This window comes from Haliotis rubra, unplaced genomic scaffold (genome assembly GCF_003918875.1).
Source record: "Haliotis rubra isolate DU_JTF1 unplaced genomic scaffold, ASM391887v1 Scf802, whole genome shotgun sequence".
NCBI classification, from domain to species: domain Eukaryota; kingdom Metazoa; phylum Mollusca; class Gastropoda; order Lepetellida; family Haliotidae; genus Haliotis; species Haliotis rubra.
The window spans coordinates 181,433-206,917 of NW_025767527.1; the positions used below are offsets into that span (position 1 = coordinate 181,433).

Consider the following 25,485-nt stretch of genomic DNA (forward strand, 5'->3'; position numbering starts at 1 on the left):
TATCCGAAATTCAGGACGCAATCTCAAGTATGCATTGTGGGAAAGCCCCTGGATACAGTGGCGTCCCAATAGAATTTTTCAAGTATGCTCCTAGGCAATGCTTGGATATGTTGAGAGTACTTTATAACATGATTTTGTCAACTGGTGTTTACCCTTCTCAGTGGACACCTGGTGTCATTATTCCTATCCACAAAAAAGGGCCGAGTAATAATCCAGCAAACTTTAGGCCAATCACTCTACTTGAGGTTTCTGGTTAAAAAAAATCTAAAATCTTATGTAACAGACTCTCGAAATGGACTGATAATCAGAATATCATTATTCCTGAACAAGCAGGTTTTAGGAAAGGCTTTCAAACGGTTGATAATGTTTTTGTAATTGACACCTTCATTAATAAGTACTTATCACTTTACAGAGGTAGACTTTACTGCGCTTTCATAGATCTGAAAGCGGCTTTCGATTTAGTGGCAACTAAAGGTAAATTCATCCAAGAGTAAAATTATTGTGTTTCGTAAGGCGGGTAGGCTTAAAAAGTACGAAAAGTTTTCTCTTATTGGCAGCCCGCTTGATATTGTTCCCAGTTATAAATACCTTGGAGTACATCTTTCTAGCTCTGGTTCATGGTATAAATCTCAAAAGATATTGTCTCAACGGGCTTGGAAAGTAATACTTTTGTTACAATCAAATGTGTACAATTTTCATAAACTTCCTTTGAAAATGTTACTTCATATCTTTGATGTTAAAGTGCTGCCCATACTATTATATGGTTCAGAAATATGCGGATTCCATTCCTCTAAAGATATTTTGAATGTTCATGATAAATTCTGTAAACTCATATTAAAGTTAAGAAGATCTGTCCCTAATATAGTTGCGAGAGCTGAACTGGGGAGGTACTCATTAAAAGTAAATCAACTTTTGAAAATAATTAAGTACTGGTTACGTTTTAATATAATCCCAGAGTGAAAACAGTATATTACATTATAGTTATGTATATCAGTATAACCGAGCTGAAAAGGGTCTGGATTGTTGGGCACTTAAAGTTAAAAACCTTTTATGTTCATATGGATTTGGTGAAATTTGGAACCGGCAATCTGTTTCCTGCATTCAATTATTTCTATCAACTTTTAGAAAACGGTGTATTGATATTGATAATCAGTTTCTCTTTGAATCGTTTGACAAATTATCTTCCTTGTATATTTACAAAACAATCACGTCATCCAATGAATATGAAAACTATTTAAATGCTGTGAATATTGATGCATTTAGGATTACTCTTTCACAATTTCGTACATCCAGTAGTGATCTTATGATATCACAGGGTAGACAATTAGGCATATCTAAACGTGAAAGACTTTGTCCATTCTGTATCATCCCAAATGTAGAAACAGAATACCGTCTGTCTAGTGTGTCCATTCTATAATGACCTTAGAAGAAATTTATTTCCATGTTATTACTACAAATTCCCTTCAGAGTGTAAATGTAAACTTTTACTTACCACCAAAAATACTTCCATGTTTAATAACCTTGCCAAGTTTACTTTCTTTGCTCTGAAAATGAGGAGCAAGCAATTGTCCATTACATAACCTACATATTCTATAGTCATATTGTACTAGATATAACTTGCAGAACTTAAACATTACTACTTAATCAACATCAACATCTTTGTCAAACTATAATTGTAAAATGGGCCTGTGGCCTGATTTACCGAAATATACTACTACTACTATTAATGTAAACAAATCAACCACAGCATAACATATTTGATCTTATTTGGAAATCTGGAAAATGTGATTGGGCTTGTAAACAGTAAGTTTCCATGGATGTACCTGGACCAAATATTCAGCAGCTGATCTGCAGCAATTCTCAGTAAAGTTTCCCTGGCCAAAATAATAGTCTGGTAAATCACCCCTCTATCTTTAGAAGAATAATGTCTAATTTTTCTCCAAAATGTTTTGTAATTTGTCAAACTTAAATTATGCAACTGTTTTGCCTCATTAATGTCCTTTAGTTTACTCATTCTCTTACAACATTTCCTGTATGGTGTTCTATAATCCACCATAGTTCGTCAGTCACAATCATCACGAGAAGATCGAGACTCAGCATGTTTGAAAGCTGACCTCAATTTCAAACATTCTTCAGCAAACCATCCCTTTCCACTCACTGCACGTGCAGGCTGCTTCACTGCATGCTTCCGACCTGCACGCTGTAACAATTCTATTATTGACGTGACACAGTTGTCGATATCACAATTGTTGATGTTTACGTCTGAGAGTGATTTGTCAATGCCATCAAGTATTTCTCGTGAGTGATCACCTAATAGCATTTGACGGAAACTAACAGCTTTTGCCTCTTTCCACTTGAACTTATTTCTAGGTTGGCTAACATCATCTTTTTGCTGAGCTTGACTGTTAATCTTAAATTAATTGTTCAAAATAGAGTGATCAGAAAATTCTAATATGTCACATATATAATATGACATATCAAGAGGTACCAGAATGTAACCTATGGTACTTTGTCCGTGTCTACCTACAAACGTATAATTACTTTTATCCCTATCGCTGCCTATACGACTATTCACTATACGAAATTGAAACGTTTAGAAAAATCTAATAATCTGATACCTGTCATTCATAAGGAAAATCCCAAATTTTCTAAATATATTTGTTCAGTGGTTGGATCATCAGTTATATAATCCTCGGGGAGCAGGAGGTGATCACACTCACGTGTTCTATATAGTCTGGCTTCTGTCCTGTACGTGAGTTAAAAGCCACCCAGCCCAGCAACGTCCCCATAATGTTTATATTCAGCAGTGCAAATAAATAAAGTATCGTATGTGTCCACACCACTGTTTATCTCCTTCCTGGATGAATTATTAGGAACACTGTAATTATATTTCCTACGTTTGAAGGATGAATTAGTAGGAAATTGTTTTCTCCTAGCGGTGTGTAACGAGAGTTACTTGCCCCGTGGGGTGGCGCTGTTAAGGATATATAAGGGTTACTCAATTTGAATTTGTCATTCTCGCTCAGAGTACACCACGGCCGCTTTATGATGGACGCTAATGCTAAACTTGACGCCATCTTGAAACAACAAGAAGAGCTACAGTCCTCAATTGATAGTTAGATTGGCGCATTAAGAGATGAACTCGTACAAACTACACTTGATCTTAAGAAGCTGAAAGCTGAAAAAGACTATGCCTGGTCTCGTGAGGGCAATAAAATTCAGTATAACTTCAACGAAGAATCCATTACATCTCTTAAAAAGGTGCCCACTGCGTTGAGTTCTTCACGTTTGGAAGACGCTGAGACGTTACTGTCTGAAGAGCTCGACAGGTTGACGAGAAGAAATAAACTTATTAAGATAGCGGATTCTTCAGACGGGGGGTGGGAAACCGTCCGGCAGTACGTCAGCAATGAGTTGGCCGACGATTCTGACGATGATAAGAAGATCATGCACGCAGACAATAAAGCCGTCAAGAAACTCAGACAAAAGCGTGCTAGGCAAGCACCTTACTCGACGGAGATCATCTACGTTTCTCCAGCCCGTGCAGCCTGCTTCTAGTGCTCATTCTGCTTCTTCTGTGCATCCTGTCCAGTCCACGTCCTCATATCTTTTTCGTGGCAGAAGCCAGAGAAGCGGAGCATGTTTTGCGTGTGGAGAATTTACACACTTTAGAAGAGACTGTCCATACACCGCCAGCGGAGCTGGAGCCACGTCGGCAGGTGGTGTTGGGAGTTCAAGGACTTGGCAGTTAAGTATTTATGTCATTCTGTTGATTCTAACTTAACGGACGATTACTTTGAATATGAGCAAGGTACTTCTGAAATCAGAGTTAAGGATCGTCTCAAAACCAACATTCAGTTTTGGAGAGATATTGGTGCATCTGAATTTGTTCTTGACATTAAATCAAATGGTTATAACATTCCATCCTCTCTGAGGAGATGGCGGACGTGACGAGTCACGACACTGAGAGCTCTCAGATATTGTGTGAAAATGATCAAACTGTAGCTGATATATACAACAAAACATATGCAACGTTGAACAATATGGATATAGAAATATACAACGGGAGAAATTTTGAAGAAGAAAGAGAGAGTATTGGAGATTTTTCAATGTTATTGATGGATATGGACATCATGGCTACACAGGGGACAAACAGAGAGGAAAACGTAAGTGAAGAAGTTGACTTTATTAAACGTTTTCTAGAAATTGAATCCCAAGATTGTCCAAAAGAAACCTTTGTGCAGAAAACTCTTGACATTTTACGCGGCGATATCGTAGAGCTTGAAACTACACGATACAAGCTGTTGAGAAAAGCTAAAGACTCGAAAAACTTTCCATATCCCAGTGGTATTTTGAAGAAAAGACTTGGTAGGAGGAAGAAGTCTGGTGAGTCAATTGAAAGGAAATTGGCTAAAGATTGTTATTATTTATTTCGTGCATGTTTTGGTGATTATGTTGATGAACTTGGTGACGTCATTTGTATTACAAAGAAGTTAAAATCCAACAACTCAGAAGTCGACAGTGACGTAATTTCAGCACAAGTCGCCTGCCTAAAGCAAGTTATCGTCCGCCTGGAAAGAGAGCTATTGTCTCTCAAATCAGAGCACGCTTCTGATGTGGATGTGTTGACCAAACTAATCACAGAAGACAAAGGCTTGATTGGGACTCTGCAAGTAAATGTTGAAGCTCAGCAAAAGCAACTAAGGAGTGTTACACAACTTGTGAACACACAAGCGAATGAACTGTGTAATAAGGGTGAAGAAATCGTGCGCCTCAACACACTGCTGAATGAGAGGCTTACTGTTACTCGGAAACAGGATGCATGGACTAATTGTGCATGTACCGTGGACATGACGCCATCGGGCAATGACGATTCATCTCCAGAGCGTGCGGATAGCAGTAACAAGAGTATGTTGACAGCTGAGGTTCATGCAGCATGGGGTGAGGATGATGTAACATCTGACCTCCAGGATTACAACAACAAAGTAACGGATGAGAATAGTGGGAAGAGCGTTTATACTCGTTATATAGATAACAGTAGCAGTGAAAACCAATTCATCCATGATAAACAACATTCAAGAAGTGATCACGGAACAGAAGACATAGTTGATATGGTTTCTGAGAATGGGAATGATATTGAGGAGGACAGAGATAATAGTGAATCTTGTATCCTCAAACTTGATCAGATTGTTGTTTCTACTTCTCCCCTGGCAAGTGACATTCAGAAATGCAATTCACCAGTGGATGATGAAACTGAAAGGAACCAAGATGATGACCAAGGGGTAGAAGTAAGGACCTTTAGTGGTGCTAAGCGTGTGGATAAATACTATACATCTGGATTAAAGGTTATGTTTGACAGAAGTGACACTGATGGGTATACTAGATATGTTAAAGAGGAGAATACGACTGACGTGGATCATGAAGCGAACTTTAGGAGCGTTAAACCCAGACAACGAGTGGCTAGATTCTTTATAGGAAGGATAAACAAAACATCAACAGAGCAATCCATGTTGAACTATCTGGCTAGCAGAAATATTGAGGTGTCATCTCTACGGTTCTTCAACCATCCAGAAAGGGTGTCATGTGCTGCACAACTTAACGTACCTTACAAAGAAGGTAAATATGTTGCTGATTAGTCATTCTGGCCACCTGGAATTGTGGTACGAAAGTGGATTCCAAGAAGGTACATGTCAAGACAAAAGCAGTGAGCCATGGAGTGTTTAAATATTATGACTTGGAACTGTCGTGGGATACATTCAAGTATTCCGTATCTGTTGGACTGTCTGGTTAGGTATAACATTGAAACTGTGGCATCACAGAGCACCATCTTAAAGAAAGCAGTTTGTTTCTAATGACTAAACTATCAACAGATTACTTTGTATATGCAAAGTGTTATGGACACGGTGACTCTTTTCGTGTGTCGAATGTTCCTAGGGGCGGAGTTGCAATGATGATAGCTGGACATCTACAACAGTATACGCAGGAGATTGAACTGGACGTGGACTTTATTGTAGGTGCTGAGGTGCATCTTCCGAACAGTAATCCATTGTACATATTCTGTGTATACTTACCAGCGTCAACAAGACCTAATGAGGCATTTTTCTCATCTCTTGATATGTTGGATGAATTGCACGAAGCATATTCAGTATTCGGTGAGGTGATTATTGTCGGTGATATGAACGCTAGAATTGCGGGGCCTCGTTGCGTGTTCAAAACAGATGTGCGGTCACGTCGCATGCATCAGACTCTGATGAAGTCAGGTTTAACTGCAGTGAATGTTCTATCATCATGTTATGGTCCTAACTGGACTTTTCAGTCACATGAAAATGGTCCAACGACCATGATCGACCATATTCTTGTACCAAAAACACTACTCAGTGATGTTCAGTGGTGCTGTGTGCTGGATGATCGCAGTTACAACGTCTCTGATCACCATCCTGTTATTGCATCGGTTAGTTTACACTTATACGGAAGCATAGATATCACACAAGTTCAGAAGACTGCTATTGCCTGGGATAAAGCGAGAAACACAGATAAGATAGTTGACTATACATTTGCTGTGTCACAGGCGCTCTGGACTCTAACACCTCTCAGTGCTGATGCCAGCCGATCAGAGATTGATCTATATTACAATTTTATTGTGGATAGTTTACTGCAGGCTGCAAGGGACACGTTGCCAGTGAAAAGGTATAACAGAAACCTGAAACCATTTTGGAGTAACATTGTCAATCAGTACCATAACACGATGAATAAGAAGAGACTATCATGGATTAATGCTGGTAGGCCACGGGGTATGCACCACAGTACATATGTTGAGTACAAAGAAGCAAAAGCTGTGTTTAGGAGGTCACTTCGTGAAGCCTCAGATAAATTTGTCTCAGGATGGTTCAAAGACATTGAAGATATGGCTCATGTTGATCATCGTCGGTTCTGGTATATGGTAAACAGGATGCAGAAGGGACATGAAGCGTCCTTGGCACCTATAACATATAATGGTGTTACTCACAGCACTCCCGATGCTGTGATGGAAGCCTGGGCGGCTCACTTCAGTGCTGTGTATCAAGATACTGAGAAGGAGCATTTCAATAGGACATTTCAAGAGCATGTCAACCAAACAGTAGACACCATCAGGAAGAGTTGTTTAACAGAGAGTGGTGAATGTATTTCATTTAGTGCAGTAGACATAGAAGCACTGTGTTCGCAACTCTCCAGCCAGAAGGCTGGAGGACATGATGGTTTGGTTTATGAACACTTACGACACGGTGGAAAATGTTTGATGTTTCATCTGTCATGTCTGTTTGGTGCTATTGTGAACACAGGAAGTCTTCCGAGAGACTGGTGTGTATCCGTCATGGTCCCTATATTCAAAGGTGGTAACAAATCGAAAAAAGATCCGAGCTCCTACAGGGGTATATCGCTCAGCCCTGTCATGGGAAAGGTATTTGAAATGGAACTGATACAACACTTACAACCGCTGAAGTCTGCGGCAACATTTCCCAGTAAACAGCAGATGGCGTATCAAACAGGCTTGTCAGCTCTAGAAGCTTCATTTAATCTGCAAGAGACTATATATCATTACCATGAAAGGAAACAAGATATACACGTTGCTTTCTTGGATACAATGAAGGCATTCGATACCGTCTGGCATAACGGTCTCAGATACAAACTGTATGAAGCAGGGGTTCATGGACAGCTGTGGACTATTATTGACAGGATGTACACAGGTATGAAATCATATGTACAACTTGGGCAGCGTAAATCTAGAGTGTTTGACCTTCTACAAGGAGTTCGCCAAGGCGGAGTCCTTTCAGCTAAGCTGTATTTGTTATATATTGATGGACTGTTGAAGAAACTCTCTGATACCAAGAAAGGTGCAATGTTGTTAGATCTGAATATGTGCTCACCTACTCAAGCAGATGACATTGCGGTCGTTAGCTCAAATGTGCATGCTCTGAACAGCCTTGTGCAGACGTGTGAGGAGTACAGTAATGACTGGCGCTTCACTCTGTCTCCCAGCAAGAGTGAGATCATGACGTTTCCCTATAGTGCGAACACGATGGGCAACCGTCCGGAAATCACACTATACAGTGAACCTGTGCTCCAGAGTGATATCATCAGACATGTAGGCATAGTACTCACACAGAGAATGTCATCCACTGAGCATGTGCTGCAGGCTTGTAACACACTGAGAGCAAACACACATGTGTTGTTGCGGAAAGGATTCCACTCAAAGTTAATGAACCCGATGACAGCCAGCAAGTTACTTGCAGCATCTGTGCTATCAAAGGCACTCTATGGATGTGAGCTTTGGACTGGTCTCACCAAACATGAGATAACCATGCTCGAACGACCATACCGTTATGCAGTAAAGAAAATACAAAATCTGCCAGCAAGAACCAGGACAGATATATGTCTTGGTCTTCTAGGGCTTTATCCTGTTGAGACTGTGATAGATACTCGAAAGCTGTTATATATAGGCAGACTCATCAATATGAAGAGACACTATTTGCCTCACCAGGTGTCTCTTACCAGACTTCTGTGCTTCAGACATGAGCTTGAGAAGTCAACGGGTTTTATTCCCGACATTGTGAGAATTCTTCATAAATACGGTTTGCATCAGCACCTAGAGTCTTATGTACAAACGGGACAGTTCATAAAGCAAGTTGCGTGGAAGAAAATTGTTAAAAGACATGTAATGAACTTCGAAGTGACGTCATACAGACAGAGATTAGTGGATTCAGGACTACAAGAGTTCCACCAGATTCACCCGAACCTGTGTGTGCACCAAGCCTGGGTGAGAAGAAGCCGGCCTGCAGAGCAGCAGCCAATTTTGTGGCGCAAACCTGTGCTGTGATTAAGGAGAACCAGGGTGGTAGTGACTTGTGCCATAGGTGTGGTCTGTTTTAGGGATCTGTCGGTGTCACATAGATATGAAGCACTGTTCCACGAACGTTCAGATCTGGTACGGACTGCGCATATACCCAACGACCATTGCTTGAAGAATAATATGTAATTATCGTATTGTATATATATTATGTGAACCTTGTACTCTTCAGAATGGAGGAAATAAATATTATATATGTTTTTGGAAAACAATAAATCAGCCCTTACGCATTCTACTTTTGTTACGAAGGCTATTGACGAGCTTCTCAAGAATAATCTCATCAGCAAGTGTGTTACGGCCCCCAGAGTAGTCAGTCCACTGTCTGTGTCCATACTGTCTTCAGGGAAGAAACGATTGATCCTTGATCTCTCCCGGGTTAACAAGTTTGTTTACAAGTCTAGCGTGAAGTACGAGGATTTGACCACATTCTTAATATTGCCTATTGCACCGTTGCATTGTGCCATATACCTGTTGTCGATTGTGCAGCGAAGTGAATCTATTTCGCCAGTTGTAAATGCTTTTTATAGCTTAAGGCATGCTCATACGGTTATTGGGCTGGTTATGTTAAAGATAAACTGGAAAACACGATCAAGGTGTCTCTGTCGCTCGGTCTCTGACTTTCTTTGTAATCTCGCCGTGCACACCTAGCAGCGTGTCCCAATGTTGATCATGAATGTGGTTTGTTGTTACTGAGTGTAACAGTGTTATGTAGGAGAAATTATATTTCCTCCGTTTGAAAGATGAATTAGTAGGAAATTGTTTTCTCCTAGCGGTGTGTAACGAGAGTTGCTTGCCCCGTGGGGTGGCGCTGTTAAGGATATGTAAGGGTTACTCAATTTGAATTTGTCATTCTCGCTCAGAGTACACCACGGCCGCTTTATGATGGACGCTAACGTAAAGCTTACTGTAAAGATATATATTTTTGTCCCAATAGTTATGTATTCATAATGAAACTATGTTCATATGTTGCAGGTGTTGGTTACTGTCTGGAGACATATTAGGTGTGCATGTTATATGGCTGCATCCCGGCTGGAGAACCATGATAATACTCACAAGTTTGTATATTGGAATGAACTGATTTGTACATTGATGTAGTGTAGAATTGTTGGGCTGAGGAGCCGTTATAATACCTCTATTCATAATTTGAAATGACGGAGTTACAACATATGTGTATATATGTTAGGCTGAAGAGCCGTTATAATACTTCTATTCATATACTGAAATGGAGGAATTACAATATATGTGTCTATTCGTTGGCCGAAGAGCCGTCGTAATACTTCTATTCATATATTGAAATGAAACAAATACAATGTTTGTATATATTGTTAGGCTGAAGAGCCGTTATAATACTTCTATTCATGCATCTAAGCGTATGGTGTTTTATATATGTTGCTGGCTGAAGAGCCTTTATAATAACTGACGTCAGATATAATGACCGATATATTCATCTCTATTTGTATATCCCTTTGAGGCTGAAGAGCCATTATAATACAGTTACTTTAAAGATTGGTGTTTTACTGTTGGTTGAAGATTCATTATATTGCTGTAACAGAGAGGAGTATTTATTATACACGGACTCTATTTATAAGTAATGGTGATGTTATCACATTGTCCTGTTTATTTACATTATCAAAATACGAATGTTTTGTAAGGTTTATTCCAACACATGTAAGGTACCTTATATCTAAGGTGAACATAGTCTGCTGTAGACCCTCCAGTACAGGTTGCTGTTGCATACGTTGAGGGAACACGGTTCCAGAGTTTTTCTTCATGAAGGTTTATCTCTGGTTAAAATGTGTCGGGCTTCAGCAACGGACTGCTAAGTTTAACATGTATTGTACTTAGTCTGGGTGAAATATTTGTCAGTGTAAACTGAATTTGAATGTGACATGGAAATAAACTCGGCCGTGCACACCTAGCAGCGTGTCCCAATGTTGATCATGAATGTGTTTTGTTGTTACTGAGTGTAACAGTGTTATGTAGGAGAAAACGAAAAATAAAAACATATCTTTCTTCAAACCAAAGAAATATCTCTCTAGTCAAAAAATCATTACATGTTTCTCATCCACATGAACTACTTCTACACCCCGGCACATCCATCAAGCAAACTAGGCTACTTGACCCCCTGAGTCCCTCTTTGCCCCTTTTCTGCATGGGCGGTGCTTACAGTATGCCTCATACCCGGGTTATTCGTCCATGTTTCACCCAACAAAATAACGTCCTTATCCTTCAGGTATTGTAGAAAGTCTCTATTTCCCAGTTTCCTAGTCAAGCTGCCATTTTGACATTCCACGTGAGCACTGACAGACTCCTAGGTGGCCAGTACTAGGTCCGACCCCTCTCCCCGGTCACCGTGACCTCCCGCACCACCTCACCGTCCACCAGCAGGCAGGCTGGGTATAGAATAGTTGCCTTCTTCCCATCTTTCCTGTAACTTCTTCAAATCATCTTCTAACTTCTCGCTCGCATTTCTGACTTCACTGATACCATAGGGTTTCCCTTTCAATGTTTTTGCTTGTTTTTTCACAAATTCTTTGTCCAAGAAATCCTCAAAATAAACAATAATAGGTCGTTGTTTACCAAGAGTACGCTTCCCCAACCTGTGTGCACGCCCTATTCTCAGTCTTGCAGCAGTGTCCGGAGAGATACCCATCTCCTGTGTCAAGAAGGTTACAATTAGTTTCTCACAATCCTCTTTCTAATTAACTACTGAATCATACTTCAACCCATAGAAAATCAAGTTCTTTCTTCTATTCCTGGTCGACAGCTCTCGATTCCAGTTGCGTAATTTTTTCCACTAGTTCAAAATAGTTCTTTTTCCACCTTTTCTGCATGTTCTTTGGTTGCCTTCAAATCTTTGTTGATATTTGGGATTGCTTTCAGTTCTTTTTTAATAGCTGCAACCTTCTTGGACTTATGTGCAATGTTACACTGCATACTTTTCAAAAATTCATCATTGTTTACCCAGACGTTTTTTTAATCCCTTCAATGTTGCTGTGTATTTTCTGCACAGAGTTATGTACTTGCGAGAGAATTTGATTCATTTTCAACATGGCTTCACTTAATGCGCCCAGCTCCAACCTCATGGCCATGATTTCCTCGTGCAGTGTGCCATCACACTCCAACTCGCATGGTGTAGATCCTTCTCTTTTTCTCTTACTTTTCTGCTTTCATGTCTCTTCTGTCTCCTTTTCTGTATCGCTCATGTCGACAGTATTCATATCGTTTTCGTTTTGAGCTTCTGCCATACTTGAAACAGTTTCTACCTTTCAAAATTAGCGTGTTGAGCTGGGCCAAGCTGGGACACGTGGTCCCACGATGACATCAGGATCTTTTGGAAGCTGCAAAGAAGAGCTCCCTGGGTCTATATGATCAGACGCTATTGATCAAGCAGCCACGGTGAATCTTGTTTGGTGGCTGACCCACCACCTATTCCTTCGGATTCGTTAAGCAATAAGCATGAGTCAGGATAGGGAAAATATGTAATTTTTATGATTAAATTGATATATTTTACTTGTCCTGACTCATGATCTGAAGGGCCCTCCCAACCGTCCCCTCTCAGCACTACGGGTTTCACTGTAGGCCCTAGTGCGGGGTTATTTAGGGTCCCCTTGGACCATTTTGGCGGGAAAGCGGGGCTCTACACGGGTGAGTGAGATTTTGACTGTTCTTGGGAACAAAGGGATTCAAGTTTGCCCGAAACAGTTGAAAAAGGAGGAGGGAGATCAGCAATAAGCATGAGTCAGGGTAAGTATAAAATATCAATTTTATCATAACAATTACAGTGTCATTACCAGATCGTCCTCTATCAGCGGCACAGGTTGGCAATAACAACCAAATCGAAGTCAGACCAGCTGCTGACAAGATAGACGCACTGCAAGTGGGGAGAAGCAACACATTTTCCATATCCAGTGGTGAGTTGTCATTTAAGCAATGCTTTCAGTCCATTGTGCATTATCAATCTGTTTCTGATGTAGGTTAGTTTCTACAACTAAACATAACATCTAGGAATAAAGGTTAAATAACGTGTAATGTCATTGCCAGATCGTCATCTATCAGCGGCACAGGTTGGCGATAACAACCGTATTGAAGTCAAGCCAGGTGCTGACAACATAGACACACAGCAAGTGGGGAGAAACAACACATTTTCCGTATCCAGTGGTAAGTGGATATTTTTGGGAATTATATATTCTGTCCAGTGCGACCTCATGTACCAGTATGTGGTTTTGTGTTTGTTATAAGCCTTAAAAAACAATCTAATGTTTCTTACGTATCTGGGATTTTGTCGAGAAAATATTTGAACTCATCAGAAAATTACAAGAATAAAGACTAAGCTTCATATTGCCGAAATTATACTCTGCCACAAAAATTATGTTTTTTACAAAAACAATTGTCAAGCTCATGTTTTTATGTCTGGTTCTGCTGCTTTAGCTGAAAATAGACCTGATCTCCATGCAATAACCCTGTTTCCGAATGTAGGTTTTTTTCTATAACTAAGCATTTCTGTTTCAGGTCCTTCGACTCAGGGCTTAGAGATGACCATAACGGCAACCGATGAACTTTGCCTTGAAATCAAGAGTCACATCGACAGAAACATTCCCCGCATAAACGTCCTCCTGAAACCACTGAACGCCAGGGTTGAGTCCACAGATTTAGGATCTGTCATCATCAGGGTCACAGTGGAGCCTGGAACAAAACTTGGACCAGTTTGGCTAGGGAAGTCATCACTACGATCCTGCCTGAAGACATCTTTGCTAAACTGCCAAAAGGTACCCGAATGGAAGTCTGCATCAGTGCATCTCTTCCACTCACCCCTCTGGACGTGGATATATTCGGTAAATATACAATTGGTAATTTGCACTAATGTCATTTTCCAGTTCATAAGAAGTGAAATACTGTAATACAAATTCATAAAAATATTTTATAATTGGTATTGTGATATAAATGATTTAAATGCAGTTTTCACACACATTATGATCACCACGTATTAGTGGAATCAGTAATATTCAAAACGGTCAAATAGTGATATCAGTGATATTCAATGTTATTATAAGTGCAGATGCTGATAGTACCGCCTCTTCTGTTTGTAGAAGACATATATTATGAATATGAAACGAGTTTTGTCCTCATTAGTAACATGCATATTCCATATTATCCGAGAAGATACTCTCTAATAATACTCAGAGGCTCAGAACTGGAGCGACCGCCTCCGTGGTGTAGTGGTTAGAGCGTCCGCCCGGAGAGCGGCCACGTCATACCAACAGACGTAAAACTATGGTACTTATTGTGAAGGGTCACGACGTTTTGAAGTATATTCTTACTCTTTTATCAGGTGAATGAAACAGTTAGGAACAGACAGCTGTATATGTACATGTTAAAACAACAACAGTTATAAGATAACAATTTACATTAATAAGTCCCAAGCGCTAGGCTTGCAAGAGGCCATAGTCATCAGAAGAAACCATCCAGCAATCAATCGTGACCAGGGAACATATCTGCCTAGCGCTTGGGACTTATTAATGTGAATTAATCATCACTGCTGGCCTCATTGTCCTTGTAATTATTACCATTAGGCCTGGCTTCCATATTTTTTGGTACCCCCTGTTATATTCCACTATTATTACCTCATTAACCATGCCCGGATTAACAATGCCTGGCTTCCACTTGTCCATTCATCACGTTAGTGCTAATCATACACACACACACACACACACACCCTCCTCCCGCTTCCATTTGTTTTTCTGATCCCCTGTTAATTGCCACCTTTGTTACCTTAATCATGCCTGGATTAGCAATCCCTGGCTTCCACTTGCCCATCTACCAGCTAACTACTACTGGTTTCCCTTGTTATCTTATAACTGTTGTTGGTTTAACATGTACATATACAGCTGTCTGTTCCTAACTGTTTCATTCACCTGATGAAGGAGTATTAATATACTTCGAAACGTCGTGACCCTTCAAAATAAAGAAGTTGACATCCATAAAGCTCTTGCCTTCATGTTATACATGGTGTGTTTATGACATAGCATTTTCAATTTCTCAGTGTGTTTTTACTAATTTTGTTTCAGAGTTAAAAGGTGAAAAGTGGATTACAGAATACGCAACTGACATTACCAGGAAGGATGAAATAGGTCGTAGCATGCTCCACCAAGCGGCCATACTTGGAAATAGAACTGTTGTCAGTTTAAGTCTTAAATCTGGCTGCAATGTAGATGATCCAGATAGTCTTGGAAACACTGCTCTTCACTATGCAGTAACATCAGAGCAAAATAGTGCGTCTGTGTCTAGGCTGCTTATTGAAGGAGGAACAAACATCGAGGTGGTTAACAGAGATGGATACACACCACTACACCGTGCTGTCGCTAAGAAGAACTTGGAGATAGTTGAACTCTTTGCAGAAAAGTTTGGAATGGAAGAGAGCAATCCTACATCCAGCAACCCTACAGACATATCATATCTTACAAAACTCATGGTCAAACATGGAGCAGACGTCAACGCTCTCAACAAAGAAAAGCTCACACCATTACAAGTGGCTGCTTCGTGGCAAAGTTTTGATGTTGTGGCAGTTTTACTTACTGAAGGCGCGGACGCGAATGTTGTCGATACAAATGGTCAAACACCACTGCACCATGTATATGGGTCAAACCAGAAAACTGGTGCAGTTACTAAGACATACAGACTAAAGGAAGCACTTGGAATAAGTCATGTTGGGTCCCAATCTGTAGTTACAGATGAACCTGATAATGATGGAGCTAGTGAAGCTCCATCTTCAAAGTTAAACATACCAGATAGTGCAGGTAATACTCCACTCCACAGTGCACTCACGGGAAACTTCACACAAGGAGCTATCACTCTAGTGAAAGCTGGGGCAAGTGTAAATACCAAGAACAATATAATGGATACACCCCTCCATACACTTGCGGGAAATACAAACACGGAGATTACTAAGAGCGAAAATAATGCCGTGATAAAGGTTATTGAATGCAGCAGAGATGTCGATGTTAAAGATAACAGTGGTAATACACCACTAATGCTGGCTGTCGAGATGAACAAAGACATCTCACCACTGCTCAAAGCTGGAGCGGAAGTCAATGCTAAAAATAAACATGGCGGTGCATCACTAATCATAGCTGTTCAAAGGGACCATGTGAAAATGGTAGAAACATTAATAAAGGCCGGATCTGATGTGAACACGAGCAGTGCACATGGTGATACAGCTTTGATGATAGCTGTAGAGAGGGGATGTGAGGAAAACGTTTCAGCAATACTCCAATGTGGGGCAGATGTAAATGCTTCCAATACCTGTGGTGAAACAGCGCTCCACAAAGTTGTTAAGCATGCAATATCAAAGCAATGTATGTATGTACATGCGAGAAGAAACGTTGAGGAAAAAGGTAAAAGACCTTCAAGTCCATTCAATTTAAGTCATGATATTGCAGACATTGTTGAAACTCTTCTCAAAGGTGAAGCCGACATCAATGCCAAAGATCACAAAGGTCAAACACCTCTGATGACTGCTATAGAGGGAATTTCAAAGGAGAGAGAGGGAGAAATTAACCTTATCCCACAATTAATTGCTGGGGGAGCTAATGTGAACGCTCAAGATTCGGTTGGTCAGACGCCCCTGATGATGGCTGTAAAAGCCGGATATGATATATCACCACTACTTAAAGCTGGGGCAGATGTCATTTCAAAGAACAAATCTGGTAAAACAGCGCTGCATCTTGTCTATGAATACTATTATTTCCCTCCCATAAAAAGAACCTCAATGTGTTTCGACCATGACAAGGAAAGGAAAAACAACAACGCTTCACAACTGATTGCTGCTGGAGCTGACGTCAGTGCTCAAGATGATAACGGTAACACGCCCCTGATGATGGCTGTAGCAGCAGGACATGATATCTCACTACTACTCACAACTGGGGCAGATGTCAATTCAAAGAATAAATCTGGTAAAACAGCACTGCATCTTGTCTCTGGAAAAGGTTATGGCTTTCACACAACAGTCATCCAGAAACTGATTGCTGCTGGAGCTGACGTCAGTGCTCAAGATAATGACGGTAACACGCCCCTGATGATGGCTATAAACGCAGGAAGTGATATCTCACTACTACTCACAGCCGGGACAGATGTCAAGTTAAAGAATAAATCTGGTAAAACAGCACTGCATTTTGTCTCTGAAAACGGTTGTGGCTTTGACACAATTATCATCCAAAAACTGATTGCTGCTGGAGCTGACGTCAATGCTCAAGATGATAACGGTAACTCGCCCCTGATGATGGCTGTAAAGGAAGGACGTGATATCTCACGACTACTCACAGCTGGGGCAGATGTCAATTCAAAGAATACATCTGGTAAAACAGCACTGCATTTTGTCTCTGAAGGCAATCGTTCTTTCCGTTCTCAAAAGCCAATCAGTGTTCACCATCTGATTGCTGCTGGAGCTGACGTCAATGCTCAAGATAATGTTGGCAACACATCTCTTCACATGTGTATAATGTATAAAGATTACCAGAATGCCATGGTATTATTGAACAATCCAGGGACTGACGTCAGTATTACAAATAGATCTGGACAATCGGTGTTGCATCTGGCGGACGCGGACGAAGGGTTTCCAGGGATAGGGGAACTACCACAAACATATCATTTTATACGTCAATATTCCCAGTATCATCTGGAGTATACGAAAACAGAACTGGTACGGGCAATCCTCAGCAAGAATCCCGATCTCCATGCTCAGGACAAACAAGGCAGAAACCCTTTGGATATTGCAAAAACGTCAAGCGACAAATTGCATGAGAAATTTCGGATGTCAAAAGCTAAGCGTTTATCAACAAAAACTATAGAGACATTCAAGCCGAGAGACAGCACGATCAGCTTACCAAAAAAACTTAAACAATAAGTCTGGAGTTTTGGTATATGTTCTACCAAAATCATGCGATTGTTGCAGACAGTAATCGTTTCAATGATGTGACAGTTTGTGTACATTTAGCTGTCCTTACAATTTACTGCTGATTATCAAACGTGCTTTAAAAGATAAAAGATGAATGATTAGATTTTCTATGTATATTTGTTGGCCTATATATACACTTGGAGACTGTACAAACTACGAAGAAATAACCAGTTAATAAGAATGTACATATACATCATTATCTGCACATCATTAAGCGATAGCCGATGTGACGTTAAATATTAACTCACTCACTCATTAAGGGATATGTTTCATTTACCTATAGACATTTCAATGACACACAAATAGTTTGTAGTATTTTATATGCATAATGTGAATGTACTGCGATTTAGTAGTAACTATTAAACTTCAAAAGTTTGGTTGTAAAATTTAGAATTTATATATTTTCAAGCGTTTGTTTGTAAGGATTACCATCCTTGCGAATTAGTTGTATTTCTTTGCTTTATGTGATGTATATGTTTCGCATCTAGTTGTGAGATGTAGAGCTTTGTTTTGAGCACATATATAACGATTATGTAATACTGGCGTTTATGAAAATGTTAGATGGTGGAAGTAAGAGGTTAAGAAGACAAAAGATGGTACCAGTTTGATTCTATAAATTGGAATGATTGGACACTGTGGACAGTGCACTTCTTGTTCAATTCCCTATTTTGCAGTGTTGAGTAGCATTGTCAGACGTGAAGAATCTGAATCATGTTCTATCCCACCTTGAGTGATATCAATTCCCCAATATTATTTTCGTTTGTTTGAACACTTGGATTTGATTTTCGTCTCAAAACACAAATGTAATACTCATAATGATTTGTATTTACATTTAAAATGGTACATAGTGTACAGTAAATCTTTATATCTGCAAAAGAAGAAACGCAAAAGTGGTTTTCAGGCGTATTCCATGTATTATAAAAATAATCAACAGATCTTAATGCGTTCCTATTTGGCACAAGTCATCAATCGAATGTCAAGGTTAGGGTCATTTGTTCTCAGTATCGTTTATGGCCCCTATGAAAGTCCAGAACTGCCTGGCATCATCGCCCTATGGAACCAGTCAGATTACGAACTGTGGATAGGGAAATGTCCACCCACTCTTCCTGCTGTGCTTGTCCTAACGGTTGGGGGTTCCGTAGCTGTACTACTTAATCATGATCAATGGCATCACATAAATGTACGATGGGTTTAGATCTGGAGACCTTCAGGCCCACGACAGTACTTGGATTTTTACATGCCTCAAAAGGCCGTTTTCAGTCTTGCCGTTTGCTTGCTGCAGAAAGAGAATGACATGTGGTCGACGAATTTCATCTTTGTAATGTAGTGTCATTAAACTGCCCTGGGCATGTACCAAATCTGTTCTACCGGTATGTGCGATGGCAGCTCGCATCGTTACACTGTCGTCATCACCTGTCAACGTCCTTTCCAGCATAATGTTCCCCTCGACATATGTAAATATGGCGTCTTCCGTCTGTATGGTGAAGCGAAAAACGTGACACACTCTGTGTCCTTGACACCACTGACGTCTCAGCCGACGATACTGATCAGTCAGAATGACGCTTCGAACTGGTGGTCTTGGGCAAATAGTTGCGGCGCCAAGGAGTTTCCTACTATCTGATCTAAAATCCTACGCAATTCTGGCATTGCTGCAGCAGTAGAGTTCGCCGTGGTAAGTCTATCACGTAAGTGACAAACCAGGATCTGGGTAGGTCAATTGTTGACGGCTCCATAGTCTCGTAGTGGTGCTTTGCCATGCGTGTAAAAATCATAACTGTAGCTGCCAGTTAATTCAGTCAGTAAGTTGACTTGATTTGTAGATATTTGTATTTTATCTGTACTCCTTGCACTGTTTTTATGACATTATGTATGGGTGCGTTGATAAATGAAGTCCGCTCCTTGTATACAATTCTGATGTTAATCCTGGTTTTACATTGTATTTTACTTTTACAGATGTGTTTGTAATCGTCACGTGTACGTCATGCTATGAAAGATATTGGTTTTCCCTACCTGTCATGTAATGTGTAAACGCAAAGATACTGCATTTGTCAGCAGGCTTGTGGTATTTTCTGTGTCAACTCCTTTCGTACATATATATACGTATGTATATATGTATATATGTATAAATATATGTCCAAAATGATGTTTACTCGAGATCACTACGGATACAGTTTGTTAATTGTTATCCTTATTGTCCTCATTAGCCCTATTGTTTATAGTCTGACGGTTGTCATAGTAACCCGATATGACTTTGTATTCTATGTTGATTTTACTACACATTCCAGTTCACATTAAGTTGTGCCTGAATGTCAAGCCGAGCGCATTTTCCAGCTTCACGAATGTACTGTTTCTTAATATACACATTGAACTTAATTAAGCAGCTGCTTCCCCTGTATTTTTTCCAATGATAGGTTTTCAACACGTACATAAAACTTGTAGTGGTGACCACGATGGAAAAACGTGTTTTTCTGACCCCTACGATCCTTTGACTCATAAAAAATAACAAAATTATTGGCATCCATGTTGATTTTATGATGATAATTGCTCATTATTAAAAACACTCATTTTTATACAAAACCATGTCTGTATGGCCCTGGAATGTTTTATGTTGAATTTATTGGTGAATGTGAACATTCAACATGTAATTTTGCGTGTCTTACATGATTCAAGGTCAATACCGAGTGTAACCTTCATGTGACTGTCTGACAGACAGCAATCTCCTCCTCATACCCCCTGTTAGCCTCCTGATCCTCTGGAGGGGCAGTCTACGGGGGGTCTTCTCGTTTCGCCACCACTTTGTAAAGGATTAGGGATAATCCTGTTGTTACAAGCAGAGGGGTCGAATCATGCTAAGTTTTATCAGTCTAATTGGGGTGACCGAAATTTCGTATGTTTGCTGCCCTAGAAGGAGTATGATTGAATTGTGATTAAAAAGTTAAGTGTTCACTTTTGTTTTTCCAAGACGCATGTATAAATACTCAAAGTCTAAGTCAAACGATGTTTACGTTTTACTTCAGTTCTTCTAGTTCTGGCCTTAACAAAATGGCAAATGTACAGGTTAACGTAGTGTTTGTTGATAACAAATCTGGAAGCAGAAACCTTCTTTATCAGGACTATAGGTTGAGAATTAAGAGACGAAGAGGAACCAATATCCATTGGAAATGCTGTGGTCCTTCCTGTCCCGGTACCATCGATACCACTGACGTAGGTGTTGAAATAAATGAACTTTTTAATATACTTTAATATTTTCATGTTTTTGGAATATGTATAAATTTACTATGTCAATGAGTATGAATATATATATATATAGTATGTAAAAAATCACTACTATTCAAATTGTACAACCAACCAACATTATTTTTTTATGTCATGTATCTATTTTATTTTACTTGGTTACTTTACTCACTAGTATATTTCCCTGTAAATGTGATGAACTGCCCCCGCCACCTCTATTGTTCTGTCAATTAAAATGCCTGACTACACCTCTAACAATGGGGAGGTGGCAGACCGAGACTGCACCGTCTACGCCATCCCTGGTGTAAAGCAGCTTCCAATTGGGACAGGTTCTGTGCAGGAGGATCCCTTTGTTGCACATGACGATCAATCATGTCCCAGATATACTCCAAAGGGTTAAGATCGTGGGAACAATCAACCGTGGGACATTTCAGGGGGGTTCTTAACTAAGTTCTTTGTGCATATTACGCTAAATATTGTTTGGTGACATTGTTTATAAGTGTATGATATATAGAATGCATATATTGTTTTAATTTCTACAGATACATGCATATAATTTTTAGAATGATTGATTGAGTGAGTATGGTTTTACGCCGCTTTTAGCAATATTCCAGCAATATCATGGCGGGGAACACCGGAAATTAAATGGGCTTCACTCATTGTGCCAATGTGGGGAATCGAGCCCGGGTCTTCGTCGTGACGAGCAAACGCCTTAACCACTAGGCTACCCAACCGCTCCTTTTAGAATGAGCATGTAGACCAAACAATAGGTATCATTGTTCAAATAAGGATAAGTCCAGTTGTACTATTCAATTCCTTAAGGAATTTTTTGTGTGCGTTGTTAACAACATCACATCTTAGGCCACACCTTCTTTTCTCTTTTTATTATTATTTGGTTAACGGATCGTTTTACAGCAATACCTACTAATATTCCCGTCGGAAAGTGGTAAAATAAATATGCTATTTCAGATTTTCTTTTCCTTAAATGGCTTTCACCACAAGAAGGCTGTTTCAAAAATAAAGATTATGCCATCGGTCATTTAGGTGTTCACATTTTCTACTATATTAGGGTTTAAAATAACAGCATTTTCACTCAGTAAGGTTAATTCGGCGATTATATTTCTTTCAATATTTAAAATTTTGTTTTGCACCGATGCTAAATTCGTAACAGAAAGTCGATTTAAAAAGAGAAGATTTTTAAATTATTCATTTGGGTTTTATTCATTGGCGGCATATAAAAAATGGAAATATTTCTTCCACTTTAGCAAAAATTCCCGTCGGCTGATCCGTAAGCCAAGTAATACAAAAAGTGTGGCCTAAAATATTCTGGGAACCAAGAAAAAATATAAATGGAAAAGTGACCACATTCAGAGAGACGGTTGACAGCATGTACGAATGTTGCGCACGGGTCAATCACAGGGATGTCTGGTCCAGGCTTGATTATTTACCCACAGCCTTGATATATCTATTATATTGCTTTATCATTCACTAACTACCTAAAATTAACATTTCACACATGCTTATACAGTAAAGTACGGTTGTAAAGAACTCAAACGAAGCATTCTTTATAAGCCTGTTCATAATGAACGAAATTAACTGTACTCAGTCAATGTATTGATGTTTGTCTGTCTAATGTATAGAAAATAAAAATGGTTTGAGGGCAATTTCCTGCTTGACGTGTTCATTACATTACAGCTTTTGTGACGAGTTATTTAAAGCACATCATTAGGAGTTAAAACTACTGTGATCTGAAATTTGATGTAGTCCCTCTGTTGTGTCCAGTTTAGTTGGGAACCGTGCGCTGAAGTCCGTTCCAAATCAAAATAGGAGGGATGTACTCTTCAGTGCTTCTTCATCAAAACACCGTAGGTTTATCACCATTCCACCATGACGGCAACGGTGAAGACGGCGCTCTATCGGTACGCTTAATAAACAACACATCTGGGTACAAAGGTTTCCTATAGTGGAACGTTCTTAAAAGGGGTGACAGATAGATATAAATGTAAAAATGATCACTACAGCTTAAAATATTTATAGTCTTTAGGACTCTTCCTGGAATAAAGTTCACAAATAACCTTCCAAAGAGCCACACGCTATGTGTTCAGGAAGTAGGAAAAAGAAAACTCTTTTTAACCTATCAGAATCCAGCATTCTTCGAAGTTATCGTTGACATATTGATAACAGGGTACCGGCTGTTGCTGTAACTGCAGCTGAGGATTTAACACCCTGGTGCGCTGGACTAAACAACACGATAAAACCCCTTGTACTTGTATTTCTACAACTGCCTCTATAGACTGTTACTCTACTAAACGATGCGACCATTTGTTATTTATTTCAGTTCGTTTTATTCGGGGGTACAATACCTGCAGTTATAGTTATCTGCCATTTAAAATATTTGAGTTCCATTGGTTATTAAATAGTACGCGTCAAAACAGTAAATCTTATTGCTATCAATAGCAACTTGACATGATTATGTTTAATATAGACAAATTTTATGCATAACAACTTTTCATATTTCGTGAGTGTGACGTTTCGGTACAGATTCTCGTGAATTCCTGCTTGACAACGGAACGAGAATCTGTACCGAAACGTCTCACCCACAAAATAAAGTAGTTGTTATCCATGGTTTGTCTATATTATACTTCCCAACTTCTCAAAGAAGTTATCCGAGTATGACTGGCATTGATCACACACTAGTCACATGATAATAACAGCCCTTTCATTGGACCAATATGGATTTGCATAACTTTTTTTTCTTTGACACGAGAAACTCATAAATCATACGGATGGCCCAACTTAGGAATAAATGTTCTGCTACCTGGTGATGCTATCCTTGTTGACACTAGTTCTACTACACTCTCAAATTCAAACAGCACCTAGCAAGTTTTATGTTCCAGTCTTGGAAATGACATGTATGTGCGCGAACGTGCTTCCGTGATCGCATAGAAGACTCAAATATACATAATATGCGTTTGTGAACGATTCACTTCAGTGAGAGAGATAAGGCCCATATGAACAGTATTAAACATAATAAACGGTGTCACAATCAAAACCTGAAGCAGCTTTGCTAACAAAGACGCATCTCAAAATAATAGATAGATTAAATGTTGCACTTATGGTGCTTAAATCAGGTGTCATTCGATAACTAATCATCTGAAAGATGAAAGAAAATTATGTACGCGTAACTGAAGATGATTTCCAAGATGTTTGCAAAATATCAAAATAAAATGACTTCTACTCATTTTATGAAAATTATTTTTGAACCAGTTAATTAACATGTAAGTCTATGGAAATTTCACCAATGATGACTCACTTATGGCCAGCCACTGTAGATAAGCGATAGTCAGAATTATCGATAACATTCGGGACCATGGAGAAACTACCGTGATAATAGTTATAATAATAGAAACAATAGTCTACGAAACTGAAAATCAGTGTCCAGCTATATATTAGCCGGGATATTGTTACTTTGTTTCATTTTGTTGCTGTTTTCATATCACTCTGCACTTGACAGCGTTACGCCAGGGACTCTCTCTCTCTCTCTCTCTCTCTCTCTCTCTCTCTCTCTCTCTCTCTCTCTCTCTCTCTCTCTCTCTCTCTCTCTCTCTCTCTCTCTCTCTCTCTCTCTCTCTCTCTCTCTCTCTCTCTCTCTCTCTCTCTCTCAGTGGGGTTAAACATGCAACCTTCGAATGGGAAGCCAAGGCTGGAGTTTGTTTGATTGTTGTTTAACGCCGCTCTCAGCAAGATTCCAGCTATATGTAAATAATCGAGTCTGGAGCAGACAATCCAGTGATCAACAGCATGGGCATCAATCTACACAATGGGGATACGATGACATGTGTCAACCAAGTCAGCGAATATGACCACCCAATCCTGTCAGTTGCCTTTTACGACAAGACTGTGTTGCAGAAGATCAATTTTTACCTGGATCTTCATGGGTAATACTATCTTTTAAAAGACAAAAGGGACACAGGAACAAGAGAGTTATTGTTTAATCATCAAAACCTTTACTTGTTATCATATAGCTAAAAGGAGAAATACATATTATGCTAAAAAGAAATTTTGCATAAGTAGGAACACTGGCTCGTGACATCAACAATAAGAACATGCAATAATATTGCACTGTACAGACCCCTCTGATAATTACAGACAATATCAGATAAAAAAGGAACCAATCAGAAATTCCCATGAAAACTATGAGTCAAATAAACCAATAATGAATAAATCACAGTGCATTTGCAACAGATGAAAACAAAAAAAGAAAACATAAAAGACAGGGGTGATCCACATGAACAGCCAGTGATCAACATCATGAGGATTGATCTTCGCAGTTGGGATACGATAACATGTGTCAGCCAAGCCAGCGAGCCTGGCAACCCGATCCCGTTAGACGTCTCTTACGACAAGCATGGGT

At 39.6% G+C, this 25,485-nt stretch overlaps 1 protein-coding gene and 1 long non-coding RNA gene across 5 annotated transcripts in view; one reads left to right on the top strand and one right to left on the bottom strand.

Moving 5' to 3' along the window:
- LOC124261659 (ankyrin-3-like) overlaps nucleotides 1–17,939 on the top strand; it is a 32,623-nt gene extending 14,684 nt beyond the window's left edge. For 2 of the 4 annotated variants that reach the window (XM_046696003.1, XM_046696004.1), the window contains 4 exons: nucleotides 12,682–12,798; nucleotides 12,929–13,045; nucleotides 13,397–13,719; nucleotides 14,953–15,086. In XM_046696003.1, coding sequence (XP_046551959.1) covers nucleotides 12,682–12,798; nucleotides 12,929–13,045; nucleotides 13,397–13,719; nucleotides 14,953–14,958 — 563 coding nt within the window. In that variant the 3' untranslated portion in view covers nucleotides 14,959–15,086. Of the gene's footprint in view, nucleotides 1–12,681; nucleotides 12,799–12,928; nucleotides 13,046–13,396; nucleotides 13,720–14,952 lie in introns of those variants that run through there. The other 2 variants (XM_046696002.1, XM_046696001.1) reach the window with 2 other exon arrangements.
- LOC124261662 overlaps nucleotides 1,470–25,485 on the bottom strand; it is a 32,177-nt gene continuing 8,161 nt past the window's right edge. Inside the window, exons 2-3 of the long non-coding RNA XR_006894386.1 lie at nucleotides 18,090–18,270; nucleotides 1,470–1,481 (exon numbers count right to left, since the gene is read on the bottom strand). This is a non-coding gene — a long non-coding RNA (uncharacterized LOC124261662). The remainder of the gene's footprint in view (nucleotides 1,482–18,089; nucleotides 18,271–25,485) is intronic.